This window comes from Pteronotus mesoamericanus, unplaced genomic scaffold, assembly GCF_021234165.1.
Source record: "Pteronotus mesoamericanus isolate MK-2021 breed Mesoamerican mustached bat unplaced genomic scaffold, CSHL_Meso_final contig_130, whole genome shotgun sequence".
In the NCBI taxonomy this organism is placed as follows: Eukaryota; Metazoa; Chordata; class Mammalia; order Chiroptera; family Mormoopidae; genus Pteronotus; species Pteronotus mesoamericanus.
Genome location: NW_026555060.1, coordinates 9,565,314 through 9,585,725, shown reverse-complemented (window position 1 = coordinate 9,585,725; position 20,412 = coordinate 9,565,314). Strand labels below are relative to the sequence as shown.

The 20,412-nt window shown below is 35.9% G+C and overlaps 2 protein-coding genes across 3 annotated transcripts in view; both read right to left on the bottom strand.

The window, feature by feature from the left end:
• Nucleotides 1–20,412, bottom strand: part of ANKRD26 (ankyrin repeat domain containing 26) — a 124,734-nt gene that overhangs the window by 29,810 nt on the left and 74,512 nt on the right. For both annotated transcript variants that reach the window (XM_054592025.1, XM_054592017.1), the window contains 4 exons: nt 13,480–13,693; nt 11,988–12,171; nt 3,685–3,822; nt 558–1,514 (listed from right to left, as the gene is read on the bottom strand). In XM_054592025.1, the coding sequence (XP_054448000.1) occupies nt 558–1,514; nt 3,685–3,822; nt 11,988–12,171; nt 13,480–13,693 (1,493 nt within the window). The remainder of the gene's footprint in view (nt 1–557; nt 1,515–3,684; nt 3,823–11,987; nt 12,172–13,479; nt 13,694–20,412) is intronic.
• Nucleotides 18,446–19,130, bottom strand: LOC129085616 (N-alpha-acetyltransferase 11-like). Its single transcript, XM_054592039.1, is given in 2 exon segments — nt 18,446–18,608; nt 18,610–19,130. Coding segments are annotated over 2 exon segments (684 nt in total).

Below are 20,412 nucleotides of genomic sequence, written 5' to 3'. Positions count from 1 at the left end.
TTATCTGCTTTATAACAGTATTAAAATGTGGTGAAAGATTAAAATTAATATTTTATCAGTATAAGACTAAATTATTAATATCAATCTATATCTATTAATAATCTATGATCTAAATCTCTTAAAATTACAAAGGCAACAAACACAGTGTCTTTACTCAAAACGAAACACCTTTCAGGTCTAATTTTCATTTGCAGGATACAATGTCTGCTTTTTTTTTTAACGGTTTTATTTATTTTTAGAGAGGGTACGGGAGGGAGGAAGAAAGGGAGAAAAGCATCAATGTGTAGTTGCCTCTCATATGCCCCCTACTGGGGACCTGGTTTGCAACTAAGGCATGTGTCCTAGGCTGGGAATTGAACGGTTCGTAGGCTGGCACTCAATCCACTGAGCCACACCAGCCAGGGCACAATGTCTGCTTTTAAGCTGATAGAGCAAACAGCTATTATCTATATATTTTTAATGTCCAACTATAGATTAAACATTTGGCCATCATCAAATACAATATTTGAATTTTCTTTTAAGAAATTTGAAAAATGTTTCTCGTTTTGGATACTTACATCTCTTTCTGCTTTATCATTTTCATACTGGTGCAATCTTTCTTTTAAATGATTACAGTCATTGATTAACTCCTTATTTCTTTCATTCAGCATAAGAGTTTGTTTTTCACTTTCAGCTTGAAATATTTTTATGATATCCTGAAACTGATCTTGAATACTAATTACTGTCTTTTCTTTATTGTCAGCTTTGTTGTGAGCATCATCCAGCTGCTGTCGAAGCAGCACATTTTCACTTTGTAGTTGTGACAGCCTCTCTTCTAAGGAGCCCTGCTTTCCAATGTATTTATTCACTTTGCCTTGTTCCTTTTGATACATGTGTTCTATTTCCTTCTTTTGACACTGTATTTGGCTTAGGTCTCTTTGTACACCTTCTAAAACCAATGTCCTTTCTCTGAGAGCATCTCTTGTGTGATGAAGCTCAATTTCTAGGCTATTGAATTTACTTTCAGCTTTAGAAAGTTGTTGAGAAAGAATCTCATTTCTATCTTCCAGGTCAGAGATATCACAATTCATTTTGTCCCGTAAACGAAACCATTCATCTCTTGCTCTCTGGAAATCAAGTTGCAGGTCTCTTTTTGATGTCTCACTTTGCTCAAGATCCTGTACAGCAGTAGCCAGTCTAGACCGGTATGATTCAACTTCTGTTTCTAGTCCTTCTTTGTTTTGTTTTTCAGTCTCCAGTTTAGACTTTAGTATTGTATTCTCAGCTGTCAGAACATTAAGCTGCCCATTATATTGGGATATTGTTTTTGTAAATGTTTCCTCATTCAGTTTTATTGTCTTTTGAAGAAGGTCATTATTTTCTTTGACAATTGTAATGTCCTCAAAATATTTTTTTTCCATTTCCTGGTTCTGACTTTTTATTGTGTCTATTTCCAGTCTTAGCTTGGCAGTTTCATCTTGTAACATATGGTTTTCAAGTAACAGATTATTTTCTTTTTCATAATTATCAGAAACCTAAGAAAAATAAAGGAGACATGTAGCTAACACTCATTGAAATAACATATCATGATGTCTTCTGAAATTAAAGAATAACTTATATGTTTATATAATGAAAAGGTTGCAGTCAGTGGGTATCTCACTGGGAAAAACAGAGTTGAATCCAAACTTCCAAATTTGTACAAGTATAAATTCCCCAAAGTTCAAAGATTGAACATAAAGTGATGAATCCATGAAAGTAAAAAAGGAATCATAAGAGAAATATTAAGAATCTCTGAATTAAAAAGATCTTTTTCTGAATTACAATAAACCCAGAAGACATAAAATAAAAGATTAATAAATCTGACCACCTTTAAAAATGGAATGTACAGTCTGAACACATGGCTACACCAGAGTAAGAGTATTAACTCTGCATATATTTGAATGTATTAGATTTTCCATAATTATTTTTTACCAAGAATATTCCATAGATATTCTACTTTTCTAATAATTTTATAGTTATAAACACTACACTTACTAAAACCTGATAATCTAGGCATTGTCATAAGCATTTCTATAGACAATGAACTCATTTAGTTATCACAATCTGGAATGGCGAGGTTAAACACAAGCAGCTTTATATTTCAAAAAAATAATGGTATATAAGGCAAAATTTGTAGAGTTATACTTAGAAAATCATGAGATTTGCTACTGCAATAACTTTTACTTCCTCTTCATAATGTTTAAAGTAGTAATGACTGTGAAATGGGAGAAAATATGCTGAATTACTTTACTAGAGATATTTATCAATAAATTATCACTAAGTATATGGGGGGACCCCAAAAATGGTTTATTTATAAAAAATTGTGTATTTATGCTCATGTGTTTAAATTTCAGTCACCTTCAAAGTACTCTCCATTTGATGCAATATATCAATCGAAATGTTTTTTCCACTGCTCAAAACAGTTTTTGAATTTGTCAATTTTGATGCCTTTTAGTGCTTCTGCCATTTTTTGTTTCACCTCTTCCACACTGGTAAAACGTTAATCTTTGAGGACTTTTTTCATCCGGAGAAACAAAAAAAGTCACTCGGGGTGAGATTGGGTGAATAGGGAGGGTAGAACACAGGAGGGGCGGGGGGTCACGTCGTTTTTGGTCAAATCTGCTGAACACAGTGCGGTGTGGGCAGGTGCGCTTGTAAATTACCAAGCATGAAATGGGCAAACACGTTGAAAGAGACTTCAAAAAAAATTCACTGATGCTGAACACAGCCTCTTACAACAGCACCACCTGGTACACTGATAACAGATGGGCTCCTAAAACACTCACCTATTGAGGGATGCCTATATGACAAGGGGTCCTCCCTCCAGAAGATAATTCTGAGGGGTTTTTTTGGTCTCCCGTGGTACATTATGGCATATCATTGTCTTCAAAAGCTCCTTGTTCTAAAATGGGATACTACTTGGAGGAAACTAACTTTCTTCAAAAGTAGGAGAATGGCATCTAAAATATGGTCTCTGAACTGGCTATACTTTTCCTCCTTATTGTCAGTGGAAGTGAAAACTAGGCTCTTTTAATATATCAAGCGGATGAAATCACTTCTAAAAACTGGAATATCTGTTGTTAGTAGCAATATTTTTGAGATTATGGAAAGCTTATCAATCCTATGGAAAATATTAAAAGCTTCTCTTCGCATGAGGCTATAGTGAATGTCATTACTTTACTGTTGGAGACAAATGGATTTGAATTAAGAATATCATTTTATCCAAAATGCCACCCCATTTAAAAACTGAGCTTGAAGTCTGAATATATAGAACCCCACAGTTAAGGTTTTAACTCTGTATATATTTGGGTGGATTAAATGTCCTATAATTTTTTTCCCTAGAATATTTCTTAAATGTCCAACTTTTCTAATACTTTCAGTCAGTAATAAAAGTTACATGTAATAACCGATCATCTAGCCATTGTACTAAGAACTTCTATATATATCAGTGAATTCATTTAGTTATCACAATCTGGAATGGAGAGGTTAAAAACATAAGCAAATTCAGGATTTTGTGTTTGCATATATATATATATATATACACACACACACAGAGATATGCTTTTAAAGTCCTCTATATTTTCCATATGTACAGTACTGGTTTTTCAAATACATACACATACAAATACATACACAAAAGTATTTGCAATTGACTAAGCAAAATACCTCAGAATTTATTTTCTCATGAGCTATTTGTAACTCCTTTTGTTTGCAAAGGTGATTGGTCAAAATTCCATCTTGTAATATTCTGGCATTCTGTTCTCGAGAAAGTTGCCTCTGAGTGTCATTTCGCTCTTCTATAACCTAGAGACACATTTCATTATGTTTTTAGTCTCATAACATTAAAAAAAGAAGTCATAAACTTATGAGAAGAATCTTAAAAAAACTGTTAAAAGGAGGTAGGCTTTTTAAATACAAGGATCTTATCTTCCATGAAAGACATCGTAATTTAAATTACAGCTAAATTTGTCAAAAAGCAAAAATTGAGTACTGTGAAATAATTTTTTTTGAAAGACATTTGACTACTTCCATGATGGCCTCAAGGCAATTTAGCCGGTATGTTAACATTTCAAAAAGCCAAAATTCACATTTATGTTAATGGATAAGCTGAATTTACCTTCTCTTTTTTCATAGCACTTACTAGATGCTAAGAATTGCAATAAATTAATATTTTTAATTATATATATCACAGGTCATTTTTTGAATGAGATAACATTAAATCAAAGAGTTGTTATAAAATACTGTAAAAAATGAAATGTTTCTGGAATTCTAAGATGGCTGCAGAGTAGGGAGAAGCTGCACCTACCTGCTTCTGGCCCCAAACCAGATTTAAAACTAAATTACAAACAGTTAACCTTAACAACCAACTGAAGCCTAGCTGACCTGAAAAATAACCAAGGATTAGAGAAGAAGCCACATAGAGACTGCTAAGAAGGGTGGAGATAGGGTAAGAGATAGCTCCCCCAACCCCCCTGCCTGTACTCAGGGGTATATGCAGCTGAGAAGCTAGAGGCCTCCCCCTAGGAGCATGGGGCCTCAACCATGCAGCGTCTGCCAGTGAAAATGTGGGGATTCAGTTTGCCTGGGAGACTCCGACTGCATCCTCCCAGGGAAGAGCACAACTATTGATACAGGACCATCCTGGGGGGTTTGTGGTCTGGAATCTGACAACCGGTGAGGCCATGCTGCCATACTTGGGGCCTGCAGAGGGGTCTGCTGGCTATTAAGGGGCCCTCTGTTTTCTGCGGAGGCTTCTGGTGAAGACCCAGACAGTGACTAAATTGTGTGGCTTGGGAAAGAGGGTCAGTCTCCCCCACTTCCAGTGCATAGCTCGCACCCCCCAACCTGTTGAGTCACTCTGCCTTCCCAGTCCTGCTCAGTTCCCCAGTGCAGGGGAGTCTTGCCGAGCTGGGACTTCCCTCCCTATCCTGCTGGGTTTGGCAGTACAGAGGAGCCTTATAGAGCTGGGACTTTCCGCCCTGTCCTGCTGAGTGAGACCTGACACGTGGAGAGACTGGAGTGCCCTGAAGGCTGACCATCAGTCTCATCCTAATTGGTTCGGGGCACAGGGGGCTGGGGAGCCATGCAGAGCTGGGATTTTTGGACTGTGTCTTCTGGGGAGGCATGGTCTGGGAGCCAGACAGGCAAGTGGTGAGCTATGTGGCTACATTGCGGGGAAGCAAATACAAACTCCCCTGTGAGTTCAGCTCATGCTACCCTGTAAAAAGAAGGGCCTACTTCCTTCTTACAGTCTTGCAGGCACCACTCCTAATAGAAGACTGTTTGGATCAGCTCTGCCAGTTCCTGAATACCCCCGCTGGGTGCAGGTCCCCAGAGGGAAGGAAGAGAGGCTCAAAGTGGGGACATTCAAAGTGAGACCCTCAGAGATTATTGACTGAACCAGGACAAAGTGCTTAGCTCCCTCTTACAGGCTGGGCTGGCATAATTTCTAACAACAGCCTCTTTTGATCTATCCCCCTAAGCCCAGGGTGGCTGAGCTTGCTTCTGCAGAGGGGACAGCTGGCTACACCGACCCTGAACCTGCAGGGAGTTCCCCTACAGGGAGTTAGAGTTGGAGACTCTGACAGAGACTGAGGGGTTTGGCTTTGAAGTAGGGGCCACTTTCCCCTCATTGAGTGCCTGACTATGGAATAACCAAGTAGGTGATTCACTAGCCCTTTCCTCCCTACCCTGGTTGCTCCACCCTACCGAGCTCCCAACCTGAGGAAGGGGCTGTGGATCATGACTAGTCTGAGTTCACCGTACAGTCTTTGGAAGGGTCTGGAGGAAGACCACGGCTACCACAGGGAAAGCAGAGTAGCTGACAGGCGCAGGTAACAGAGTTCGGGGAGCCTCAGTCCTTTTATAGGTCTGCCCCCAATGCTAAGTCCCCTCCCATGCACACTCAGGCCCAGTAGATGGAGGCACAAACAGTGAACAGTGTGTTGGCGACAGACAGGAAGCACAAAACTGGTTACACACAACATCTGACAGTAACCTGTATCTGAACTGCATCCAAGTGGACCCAGGACCAACACAACCAGTGGTGGGCTTCAGACCACACCAGAGCTTGACGCAACTAGCCACACAAGTGGCACACCCAAAGGGAATTTCTGGCGGGCACGAGATTCTGCTGGGGACAGCTCTGCCTCAGCGGGCAGCCCCTGCACAGCATCTCATACAAAGTGATTGAGGTTTATCCTTATAAACCTCAAAGGTTAATTTCACCCATGAAAGAGCCAACAGCATTCAAGACCCAACTACAACAGCGAGTGCACATAACCCGCATGTAATATTCCTGAAGCACAGAGCTCAGGGGATGTAGAATATTTTGTCACTGAGTGCAACAAGACAACTTAATAATAAAATCATCATAACAAATTTGGGAGTAATAGCAGATCTACCTAATACACAGACACAAAATGGAAAGACAAAGAAAAATGTCCCAAACAAAGAAAAAAACCCAAGAAAAATCCCCCCTCAAAATAGAATTAAATGAAATGGATGAAATGGAAGCAACCAAAATACCAGATGCAGAGTTTAAAACAATGGCTATAAGGATGCTTAAGGACATCAGGGGAAGAATGGATGATCTCAGTGAGAACTTAAAACAAAAAGATAGTAAGCATTAAAAAAGGACATAGAAACCAAAAAAAAAAAAAAAAAGAACCAGTCAGAAATGAAGAATACAATATCTGAAATGAAGAATACACTAGAAGGAATCAACAACCTGTTAGATGAAGCAGAGGGTTGAATCAGCAAATGAGAGGACAAGAGCACAATAAGTACCTCAGCAGAGCATGAAACACAAAAGAGCAATAAGAAAAATGAGGAAAGACTAAGAAATATCTGTGACAACACCAAGCATAACAACATCCACATCATAGGTATATCAGAAGAAGAGAGTAAGCAAGAAATAGAGAAACTGTCTGCAGAAATAATGGGAGAAAACTTCCCTAACCTGGTGAAGCTAAAAGTCATACAAGTCCAGGAAGCACACAGAGTCTCAATCAAGATGAACCTAAAGAGACCCACAAAAAGACACATCATAATTAAAATGTCAAATTTTAAAGACAGAGAATCTTAAAGGCAGCAAGAGAGACAGTAACACATGAGGGAGTTCCCATAAGGCTGTCACCTGATTTCTCAACAGAAACACTTCAGGCCAGAAGGAATTGGGATAAAGTATTCAAAGAGATAAAAAGCAATAACCTGCCACCAAGATTACTTCCCAGCAAGGCTCTCATTTAAAATTGAAGGTGTGCCCCAGTTAGTGTGGCTCAGTTGATTGGGCATCGTACTGCAAACTGAAAAGTCCCTGGTTTGATTCTCAGTCAGAGCACATACCTGGGTTGTGGGTTCAGTCCCTAGCCAGGGTGTGTACAGAAGGCAGCCAATCGATGTTTCTCTCTCACATCACTATTTCTATCCCCTCTTTCTCCCTCCCTTACCCTTTCTCTAAAATAAAAAATAAATAAAATTGAAGGGGAAACAAAGAGCTTCCAAGACAAAAAATGGAGTTCATTATCACCAAACCAGTATTGCAGGAAATGTTAAAGAGACTGCTTTAAGAAGAAGAAGAAATATATGTAGGAACATAAAGAAAAAAAATATACCTATCAAAACTACTTTAAATGTAAATGGATCAAATGTTTCAATCAAAAGCCACAGGGAGACTGAATAGATAAGAAAACATAACCCATACATATGCTGCCTAAAGGAAACCCACCTCAGAACAAAATATACATACAGGTTCAAAGTGAAGAAATGAAAAAAAAAAAAAATTCCATGCAAATGTAAACAAAACAAAAAAAGAAGCTTGGGGTAGTAATAATTGTATCTGATAAAGCAGACTTCAAAACAAAGCCCATAACAAGAAACAAAGAAGGTCACTACATAATACTAAAGGGATCAATCCAACAAGGATATAACATTTGTAAAGATATATGCACCCAATACAGAAGCACCTAAATATATTAAAAAAATCTTGGTGGACTTTAAGGGAAAGATCACCAACAATACAGCCATCGAGGGGATATTAACACTGCGGTGTCATCAATGTCACCTACCAGACAAAAAATCAACAAGGGAACCGCAACACACTAGACTGGATGGATTTAATTGATAGTTACAGACCATTTCATCCCAAAGCAGCAGAATATACATTCTTCTCAAGTGCACATGGAATAGTCTCAAAAACAGACCACATGTCTTAACAAAAGCAAGACTGAAATCGTATCATCTTGGATGAAAATGGCATGAAACTACAAATCAGCTACAATAAAAAAACTAAAAACATTCAAACACATGTTGTTAAAGAATGAATGGGTTAACAATGAGATCAAGGAAGAAATAAAAAATGACCGGGAAACAAATAAAAATAAACACACAATAACCACAAATATATGGGACATGATGTAAGCAGTCCTAAAAGAAAAGTTTATAGCATTACAGGCCTACCTCAAGAAGCATGAAAAAATCTCAAACAATCTAACCTTATACCTAAAAGAAATAGAAAAAGAACAACAAACAAAGCCCAGAGTAAGTTGAAGGTAGGAAAAAATAAAGATCAGAGTCTAAATAAATTATGAGACTAAGACAATAATACAAAATATCAGTGAAACCAAGAGCTGGTTCTTTCAAAAGATAAAGAAGATTGACAAACCTTTAGTCAGATTCATCAAGAAAAAAACAGAGAGGACCCAAACCAATAAAATCAGAAATGAAAGAGGAGAAATAACAATGACACTTAAGAGATACAAAGGATTTAAGAAAATACTGTGAACAACGATATGCCAACAAACTGAACAACCTGGATATAATGGATAAATTCCTACGAACATACCATGTTCCAAAACTAAATCAGGGAGAATCAGAGAATCTGAATAGACAGATTACACCTAGTAAAAGTGAAGTGGTAATTAAAAAATTCCCAGCAAATAAATGACCCAGACTGGATGACTTCACAGATGAATTTTACCAAACATCCTGAGAAGAACTAATACCTCTCCTTCTCAAACTATTCCAAAAAATTCAAGTGGAGGGAAGACGTCCATGATCATTTTACAAGGCCATCATTACCCTAATTCCTAAACCAGATAAAGACACTCTGTACAGAGAAAGAAAATTATAGGCCAATATACCTGATGAACATAGAAGCTAAGATTCTCAACAAAATATTATCAAACCAAATGCAGCAATACAATAGAGAAATCATATGCCATTATTAAGTGGGATTTATCCCAGGGATACAACCTAGATACAGTATTCACAAATCAATATATGTGATATATCATATAAACAAAATAAAAGACAAAAATCACATGATCATATCAATAGTTTCAGAAAAAGCATTTGATACATTTGATAAAATTCAGTACCCATTTATGATAGAAACTGTAGCAAAATGGGAATAGAGGAATTATACCTCAACATAATAACAGCCATTTATGAAAAACCCTCATCCAACATCATCCTCAATGGACAAAAACTACAAGTATTCCCCTTATGATCAGGAACAAGATAGGGATGTCTGCTTTCATCACTTTAATTAAACATAATACTGGCCATCCTAGCCATAGCAATCAGACAAGAAGAAATTAAAGACATTCAAATTGGAAAGGAGGAAGCAAAACTGTATTTATTCTCAGATGCCATGATATTATACATAGAAAACTCTATAGACTCCACCAAAAAATTACTAGGTCTAATAAATAAATTTTGCAAAGTAGCAGGATACAAAATTAATATTCAGAAGTTGGTGGCATTTTTATACACCAATAATGAATTCTCAGAAAGAGGAACTAAGAAAACAATTCCATTTACTATTGCAACAACAACAAAAAAACAACAACAAGGTACCCAGGAATAAATTTAACCAAGGAATACAAGACCTGTACTCAGAAAACTATAGCACATTAGAAAAAGAAACAGGAAGATGTAAATAAGTGGAAGCGTATATCTTGTCCATGGACTAGAAGAATTAACATCATTAAAATGTCCATTAGTACCCAAAGCAATCTATGGATTCAATGCAATTTCTATTAAAATACCAATGGCATATTTCACGGAACTAGAACATATATCCGCAAAATTTATATGGAACCAAAAAAGACCTCAAATAGCTTCAGTAATCTAGAGAAGGAAAAACAAAGTTGGAGGTATCACAATATATGATATCACACTACACTAAAGGGCCATTGTATTCAAAACAGTCTGGTACTGGCATGAGAACAGGCACATAGATCAATGGAACAAAACAGAGAGCCCAGAAATAAATCCATGCCGCTACGGTCAATGAATATTTGACAATAGTGGCAAGGGTATACAAGACAGGAAAGACAGTCTCTTCAATAAATGGTGTTGAGAAAATTGGATAGGTACATGCAAAAAAAAAAAAAAAACCAACAAAAAACAAAACAAAACAAAAAAACTAGACCATCAACTTACACCCTACACAAGAATGAAGTCAAAATGAATAAAAGACTTAAATGTAAGTCATGAAACCATAAAATTACTAACATAGGCAGTAAAATTTCAGACATCTCTCATAGCAATATTTTGGGTAACATATCTCCTAAGGCAATGGAAACTAATGAAAAAAAACCCCAAATGGGACTATGGTAAACTAAAAAGCTTCTGCAGAGCAAAAGAAATCATCAACAAAATGAAAAAGGAAACCTAATGTATGGGAGAAACGTAATGTATGTATTTGCCAATGAAACATCTGTAAAGGGGTTAATATCTAAAATATATAAAGAACTTTCACAACTCAACACCAGGAAGACAAACAATCCAATTAAAAATGGTCAAAGGACCTGAATAGACACCTCTCCAAAGAGGACATACATATAGCCAGCCAATTGATACATGAAAAAATGTTCAACATCACTAATCACCAGAAAAACACAAATTAAAACCACATTGAGATATCATCTCACACTTGCCAGAATGGCTATCATCAATAAACGAACAAACAAGTGCTGTTGAGGTCCTGGAGAAAAGGGAACCCTCACGCACTGTTGGCGGGAATGCAGACTGATGTAGCTACTCTGGGAAACAGTGTTGAGTTTCCACAAAAAATTGAATATGGAACTACCTTTTGACCAAGCAATCCCACTTCTGAGAATATATCCAAAAGAGCATGAAACACTAATTTGAAAAAAAATACATTCACCTCCATGTTCATTGCAGCACTATTTATAATAGTTAAGATCTGGAAACAGCCAAAGTGCCCACCAATAGATGAGTGGTACATTTACATGATAGAATATTGTTTGGCTGTAAAAAAGAAGAAAATCTTACACTTGTGACAGCATGGAAAGACCTGGAGATTAATATGCTAAGTGAAAAACGCCAGTCAGAGAAAACCAAGTATATTATTTTACTTACATGTGAAATCTAATGAACAAAATCAAATGATGAACAAAATAGAAACAGAGGCATGGATACATGGAACAGACTGACAGCTGTCAGATAAGAAGGAAGGATAAAAGAAAGTGAAGGGATTAGTCAAATAACATATATGCATAACCCATAGACACATACAACAATAGGGTGATAGCCAGAGGGAAAGGGGGACGGGAGCTTTGTTGACATGGGCAAAGTGTGGGTAAATGTGACACCTGTAATAGTGTCAACAATAAAAATAAAGAAAAAAAGAATGAAAAAAAGGTACAAATTAGTAGTCACAAAATAGTCATGGTGATGTAAATAAAGTACAGCATAGGGAATATAGTCAACAATATTGTATAACTATGTACAGTGCCAGGTGGGTACTTAAAATATCTGAGGGACCATGTTGTCTAACCACTATGCTGTACACCTGAAACTAATAAAAAATAATACTGAATTTAAACCTTAACTGAAACATTTTTTTAAAAAGAGGCAAAGCTCTGTCTCCCCAAATGGAAGCTCAGCCATTGCTTACACACATGCACACACGACATTTTTACAAAAGATAAATTTACCTGATTTAAATTCTTTCTTACAACCTTCAGTTCCATCTCTAGTGTTCTAAGAGTGGTTTCAAGTTGTTGGTTCATTTCAACTTGTTGAATATATTGCTCTTCTTTTTTCCTTAACTGCTCCCTTATTTTGTCATATAACACATCCATATTTTTTCTCTTCTCTTTTTCTTCTTTTAATGTAAATCTGCAGTTAAATATACTTATCTTAAAATTCATTTCATTAGAGAAGAAAATGTTCATTTTATAATCTGGTTTCACACATGTTGGTTTATTATCCTCATGAAATTCTTATGTTCTTGAATATTTTTCCTTTCTAGGTTTCATGTTTTTATTTCTCATTTCAATCTCTTCATATATATATATCTAAGAGGCAGCAATGAAAAAACTTTGTTACTTAGTAAGCTTTACCATAGAAAAGAAATTTTGAAATTATTCAGTAAATGTAGACTTGAAATTATCCTTTTTTTGCACAAGCATAATTACTCCTCCATTAGGACATCACTTCATTTAGTTACTATTAGAAAGAGAAGTAGTTGTTTATAAACAGATTTATAAATTTACTAGAAATAAAATTTCAGCTTCACAAAATATTACAGGTACCCCTAAAAATGATTTACATGTAAGACAGCATCTGCGGAAATCTAACAGAAGATATACCTGTTGACCACTGTAATCCAAGACTAGTCTATGGAGTCTAATATCTGTTGCTCTACACTTTTTATGTTTCTTCTTTTGTAACACTTTAAATGTGTTTTTTCATTATTATCTATTTTATAAATCATTTAAAAATCCCTTTGGAAGAAGACAGAATATTAATCCAACCATAAAACCATGAAAGCACAGACCTTTGAGTTAGTTTTATCTATGTGTAAGAAAGATGATGAATAAGCTGATTGGTCATCACTTTCCATTCTAGGTATATATTAAAACTAAAATTGTATTAGTTTTTAAAAAAATTTTTCTCTCTCTTGAGAAAAATGGCCATTTCATGCTCTGTTGGTGGGAATGTAAATTGATGTGAACTGTATTGAGAAAAATTTAGGAATATGAACCAAAGATCCTTTTTTAAAGTTCTTACACTTAACCAAATGATACTCTATTAAAGAATTCATTCAGAATACATAATCAAAAATGTAGAAACCGACTTATATAACAGACATTCCTGGCAGGATTAATTATAATATATAATAATGAAAAACTACTAAAATTCAATTTATTAAATAAACAATGAAATTTCCATATGGTGGATTTCTATATGGTCCTTGAAATCATGATTTAAAAAATAAATATTAACTTATTACTAGAAGTATGCACTGTAAAAAATTGTTATATTATTCCGAGAGGTCATACTCCATAATAGTAAAGGAAATGTTCTTCCCTGTAAAATTTTAGATGGTAATAAGGCTATTACAAAACTTTTCCTACTTATACAGAGTATGTAAAAATAAAAGTAAATACTTAAATATTTCTTTAAAAACAAATTATTCAATACCTCAAGTTGCAGAGTTCTTGTTCCCATTCTACTTTTTGATGCTCTAATTGTGATTTCATTTCTTTTGTTTCTGATAGCTCCTTTTGTAGTCCACTAATCCTATTTTCCATTTTTTTAATTTTTCCTGTAAGTATTTCACAGTGATTTTTCTTAAGTTCTATTAATCTTTCATTGGAAAGAAGTGCGTCCTGGATTTTCAGTAGGCTAACAGAATCTGCATCAGAAAGAAAACAAAAATAGAAAAATAAATGAGTACTTTTTGTGTCTTAAGACTGTGCATTTACATACTCATTCATACATTGAAAAAATATATATTGAGTACCTACAATGTGGAAGACATTATACTAAACTCTTCAAATAAAACAGACAAGGTCTCTGGTTCTTGTTCAGTTTAAAGTCTATTAGAGTAAAAAGACAAATTAAATGCTAATTATAAAATCAGGTAGATATTTTAAGTAAACAGAGTTCTATGATCAGGTAATAGAACTCAAGATAGAATGGGCCCAAAGAAGATTTCTCTGAAGAAGAGATGGCTATAGTGATAAATGCAAGATGAGCTGGGGGCAATTAGACAAAAGAGGAAGGAGAACATTCTAGATACTCTACAGCATGTGCATAGATACTCTATGCAATCTACTTCTAACAAGATGGAGTAATAGATACTGATTTATCTTCCTACCTGAAACAAGGAAGAACAAAACAGACAAAATACATTTAAAAACTATTTTCAAGACAACAAACTTCAGGTAACGAAGGGCAATGATTCTTGAAGCAAATGAAGTGAGCCTAATGAATATCCCAGCTTACTGCCTTTAGGGAATTTCCAGGCCACAACACAGTGAGTTAGGTGATGAAGCTGAGGGTCTGATGAAACTAAGGTGCGTAGAGATCACAGATTGGAACCCTGGAGAAGAGGGAGCAGAATGGAAAAAGAATCCTGGAGGTTTCCAGAGATTACTCAGCTGAGTCATGAACAGCGCAGATATGGGCAGAAAATCATAGCCGACCAGGGAAAACAAACATCTGAAAATAAAGGAAGCAGTACCTGGTGCTCAGTGCTCACACAGCACCAGCAATAGTACCTATTTCCATTACCCAGGTTGAAAAAACTGGTAACTCACAGGCTAATGAACAGAGCAGGCAGAAAGGTCTTGCCTCAGTAAGGGAGAGTAATTAGCCTTTGGCAAAGCACTGCTCTGGTTTCATCTAACATCTTAACAGCAAGACCAGAAAGGATCAAACTGTTTTTAAGAAACTTAACTAAATTGCAAACAAAGCTCAAAAAGACAAGTAAAGGCATGAAAGCTATTTAAAAAAACCAAAACAAATTGCACTATAAAGATGCAAAATATAATGTCAGGCATGAAAAATATACTGGATAGGAATAAAGGCATATTAGACATCACAACAGAAAAAATTATTAAATTTTAATCAGTGAATTGTGAGAAAAATTAACTGGCAAATGTATAATTCCCAAAAAAGCAGGGGGAACGGAAGGTTACAATTTTACTATGTTACATATGATATGCTATAATACTACTTGAAAGTAGATTGTGATAATTGAAAGTCACTTGTCATAAAGCAACTCTAAACCAACCACTAAAATAGCAAAAGAGTTATGCAAACAAGCCAAAAAAAGAAATACAACTAAATCATAAAAATTACTCAATTAATTGAAAAGAAGACAGGGATGAAAACAGAACAAAGAGCAGATGCGACAAAAAGAACTCAAACAGCATGAATGACAGATTCAAACCTACTATATTCACAATCACATTAAATGAAAGGTGTCTAAAAACCTCAATTAAAAGACAGATTGTCCAACTGGGTAAAAAACCAAGACCAACTGCATTACACCTGTAAGAAATACATTTTAAACATGAAGACACAATTTTAAAAGCACAGACATGAAATTTAAGACACTAACACCAGAAAAAAGAAGGCTGAGGTAAGTGGCTATCTTGACACCAAAGTAGATTTCAGAGCAAAAAGTAATATCAGTCATTAGCAAGGTCGATGAATAATGATAAATTAATAAGGAGCATATTAATCCTAAATGATCATGTACTTAATAACAGTTTCAAAATACATGAAGCAAAAACGGATAGAACTGCACAGAAAAATAGACAAGTTTACAATTACAGATTTTAATACCACTCACTCAAAAAAGCCAGAACAAGTAGGTGGAAAATCATCTGGGATATAGTAGACTTAAACACCCTTCCTCTTTTCAAGTACCTATGAAACACCAAAAAACACTATATTCTGAGTCATAAAATAAATCTTAATAGAGAGAGTCAGTCAAAATGATTTAAGTCATATAAAGTATGCATGCTAGCTACAAAGATATCAAATTGAAAATTAAAATTAAAAATATCTCTGGAAAATACTCAAGTGTTCGGAAACTAAGTTACATATCTAAATAACCCCTGGGTCAAAGAGGTAATGAAAAAATTAGAAAGAAATTAGAAATTAGAAAAGTATTTTAGACTGAATGTAAATGAAAATAAATACATTAGACTTTGTGGAATGCTGCTATAGTGGTACTTAAAAGTGAAATTTACAGCACTGAATATCTGTATCAGAAACGTCTCAAATCAATGACCTTAGCTTCCACATTAAGAATCTAGAATCAGAAGAACAAATTAAACCTAAAGCAATCAAAAGATAAGAATAATAAATATCAAAGACAAAATCAGTAAGAGAGAAAATTAAGAAAGATTAAAGACAAGACAACGAAACAAGTGCTTTCTGAGAATCAATAAAAGTAATAAACCTCTAGTAGGCCAGTAAAGGAAAAGAGAGAAGGCATAAATTACCAAAATAAGTAATGTGATATTACTGCAGATTTTATAGAAAATAACAGAGTAATATTAAAAAATTTATGTAAATAAATTTGACAATTCAGATGAAGTAGGTCAATTCCTTGAGAAACAGAAATGATCAAAACTCAAGAAAGAACAGATAATAAGATAAACAGCCCTGTATCTATAAAAGAATCTAAAATTCTAGTTAAAGACCGTTCCAAAAAGAGAAAAACCTCCAGGCCCAAATGGCTATACTGGTGTATTCTACCAAACATTTTAGAAAAAAATAATACCAATTCTACACAAATTCTCTCAAAAAATGAAGAGGAGAAATAGGCCTCAACTCATTCTCTAATACCCTGAAACCAAAATCAGACAAAGATGTTTTAAGAAAGCTATGTCATGAGCATGTAGGTAAAAATTCTAAACAAAACATTAGCAAATCAAATCTGACAATGCATCCAAAGGACAATTTGTCATAACCAGATGGGGTTTATCGCACGAATGCAGGGCATGTTTAACACTCAAAAATCAGTGACGGTAAAGGGGGCCAAATACATATTGAGGGAAGGAGAATAGACTTTGAGTGTCAAGCACACAATACAGTACATAAATGTCATATTATAACATTGAACACCTGAACTTTATATGTTACTAATCAATCTTACCTTAATAAATTTAATTTAAAAAGATCTTTCCACATCAGCTCCAAAATCATTTCTTTTTTAAAAAGATAAATACACACCCTATACTCACAGGAAGGAAAATTTTTCCAGTGGGAGTGGGGGCATGAATCTTTAGCTACTGCATATATTTGTAACATCGCTCACATTCCATTATAAGAATCTACTAATTTTGTTGATCATTTATTTCATTGAGAGTACAACTAGATGGATATATTTGTAAATCCCAGTGTGAGCAAGTTACTAGTGGCAAAGTCAAATTTAGCTAAATATCCATTCAAACACTACAGCAAAATAAGTTTGTTTTTGTTTTAAGGTAGACTTTTTCAAACTAGAACTATAGGATTTACAATCCAGCTTCCTACCAAGTGAGAAAATTTTTTTTTTAAGTGATACCTCTGGATTTATCTTGTGACTTTCATTACAGAGGTCAAAGCACTTTGTTTTCACTTATTCTTAGTGAATAACCAGGTTATAATGGTGGATTACATAAATATTTACAAATGAGATAAATTGCCATGTATTAACATTTAACATTTTAAAACAGCAGATTCTCCTTTTTTGCTGTAGTTTTCACACTTTTATAAATAAATGCAAAGAGTAGCAAGCAATTAAGAATGTGAAAGAACTTTGGCTTTGAATTCAAATAGACTTGGGTTCAGATCCTAGATATTTACTTTGCTTCTTTCAGCTTCCTTTTTCTCCTTTATAAAACAGTGATAATTTGTACCTTCTAAGGATTAAAGATATTATTAAGAAAGGTCCCAGCGCTGTGCCTGAATCATACAGTTATTCAATAAATGGCAAATTATGTCATTAAAAAAAAACCCCAAAACAAATGGACACATTTAATTACTGTTGTCCCTCTCTTAAAATCTCTAAGCTCTGATTGCACAGAAGCCTTTACTGATCACTTCTTTCCACTGGGAAGGAGAAGATCACCTCCTGAAGGACAGTGAGGGCAACATAGGTGGTGTGGTCCCAGGGAAAGGAAGTGGAAGCAGAGAACTTCTATCAGAAAAGAGGAAGAAAGAACAGAAAGGGAGCATGAAGTCTGACTTGATCCTAACTACCTCCATGGACAGAAACCCAGGTCAATAAAAGCAAAAACTGAAAGCAGAGGAGCTTCAGGAGTTTACCCTGCTTCCTATCTGGCATTCTAGGAAGAGACATCCTTGCAAGACAACGACACCCAAGAAAGAACTACTACAAACAGGATAAAACGGCAGCATGGTGTGAATAGGCCAAGGGAGATTCCATGATGGCAGGCCTCCAACTTCCTTGGGCCTTGTGCAGCAGGCTCTTGTGTCCAGGTGTTCTGTCATGACCAGTAGTGTACATGGAAGGTTGTGGTTGAGAGTTGAGAGTGAGAAGCCATTGGGGTCATTGTGAAATGCTGCAAAGCAGACAAGCTAGGCTTGGGCTCAAGGGACAGACGTGGCTGAGACACAAAGACCAATAATGATTCAGCATGTTCTAGGAGGTGGAATTTGAGTCTTCTGGGCCGTCCTGGGCACCAGTGCTCTCTGTGGACTCATTGGGTTCCTTGCTGTCACTGCCACTGTTGTCAGGGGCTGGGTTCTTCTCCTGACCGGACCCTTTAGAACCAGGAAGTGTGCTGCCTCTGGTCTCTCCCTTCTCCCAGCACCACGCAACAGCCTTTCTCCTTCAGCTCCAGCGGCGGTCTCAGCTCATTTGCCATCTGCGTGAGACTCCGCTTCATAGCATAAGCATCTTCTCCATCTGCATAGTATTTGGGTTCCACCTCACTAATCTGGAAGTTGAGGGTGTCAGAATACAAGTACAGGGTGGCCCAGTTACTCTTCCTGACATGCAGGGGCACGTACTTGGCATTAAAGTTCTCCACCATGGCCCGGGAGGCCTGGTCCACGAGCTTCTGGGCCAGGCCGAGGCGCCGGTGTGAACGCTTCACCGCCAGGGAGGTGATGTGTCTGTGCTGGACATCAGCTCCGTCTTCCTCCATTTTGGCCAGGATGTAGCCCACAATCTTCCCGTCCTCATCCTCAGCGATGTAAAAGAGCTGGGGCCAGGAAAGGCCGTGGTAGAAATAGTATTTCATCTGGTAGTTCTCGGGAAGGCAGAGGAGGTTGCAGTGTTGCATGCTCGTCAGGTCGCTTGGCCTAGCATTGCGGATGTTCATAATGGCGGTAGTAGTGAGCTGAAGCCTGACGGTGGTGACCCAGAAAGAGGCACACAGGACACTGTTTATCTCGCGGTTTGAGTACCGGGGCCCAGGCCACCGCCCTGGATGGCGCAGAGGCGGGAAGGTGGAATCAGAAAAAAAATGTTTTTTTCTGAACTGTATAGTCCTAAATTTGTCTTTAAAAGTAGTTATAAATGGGTACAGGGTTTCTTTTGGGAGTGATGAAAATATTTTTACATCAACTGTGGTGATGTTGTACAACTCTGTGAAAATACTTAAAAATGACTGAATTCTACTTTTTAAATTGATTAATTGTATGGTAATAAATTATATCTCAATAAAGCTGTTATTTTTTTAAAAGTAAAAAAATCAACTGTTATTTACCATATTAATAAACCACATACTATAATCATATCACTAGGGAAAAAAAGGCACTGGACAAAATTCAACATCTATTCCTGGTTAAAAAAGAAGTGGTGGGTTGGTGAGGCAGGGGAGAGCAATGGAGAAAAATGTGGGACAACTGTAATTGAGTAAAAATAAAAGAATCTTTAGCAAACTAAGAATACAAGGAAATTTCTTTAATATGATAAAAAAAAAGAAAGACCTATGAGAACTCTATAGCAAACATCACAAGTAATCATTAAAAGGTGAATTCTTGCCCTAAAGAATCAGGAATGAGACAGGAATGATCACTTTTCCTGTCTATGAGGCACTATACTAGAATTTCTAGCCAGTGTAATTAAGCAAGATTAAGAAACAAAAGCCATCCATACAGGAAAGGAAGAAGTAAACCTGATCATATAACAGGAGCCAGTAAACTCCAACCTGTGGGCCAGGTTGCTTGTTTCAGTAAATAAAATGTTACTGAAATATAGTCATGTCCATTAATTTTTAATAATAGTAGTTTAAGGAAGAAAGTCTGACAACATTTTGTTATGTAGAAAATCTGACAGAGTCTACCAAAAAGCTGCTAGAACTAATAAATGAGTTTAGCTAAGTTGAAGGATACAGAATCAATATACAAAAATCAATTGTATTTCTATATATTGGCAGTGAACAAACAATCAGAGGTTAAAATTTAAGATATATTATTTACAACTGCATTAAAAAATAAGAAATACTTATGGATAATCTCATAAAAGATAGAAAGATCTATACACTAAAATATTACTAAGAAAAATTAAAGAAGACCTGTATAAATGGAGACATATACTTTGATCAGGGGTTGAAAATTTGATATTGTTAAAAATATCAATTTTTCCAGGATGGTGAACTC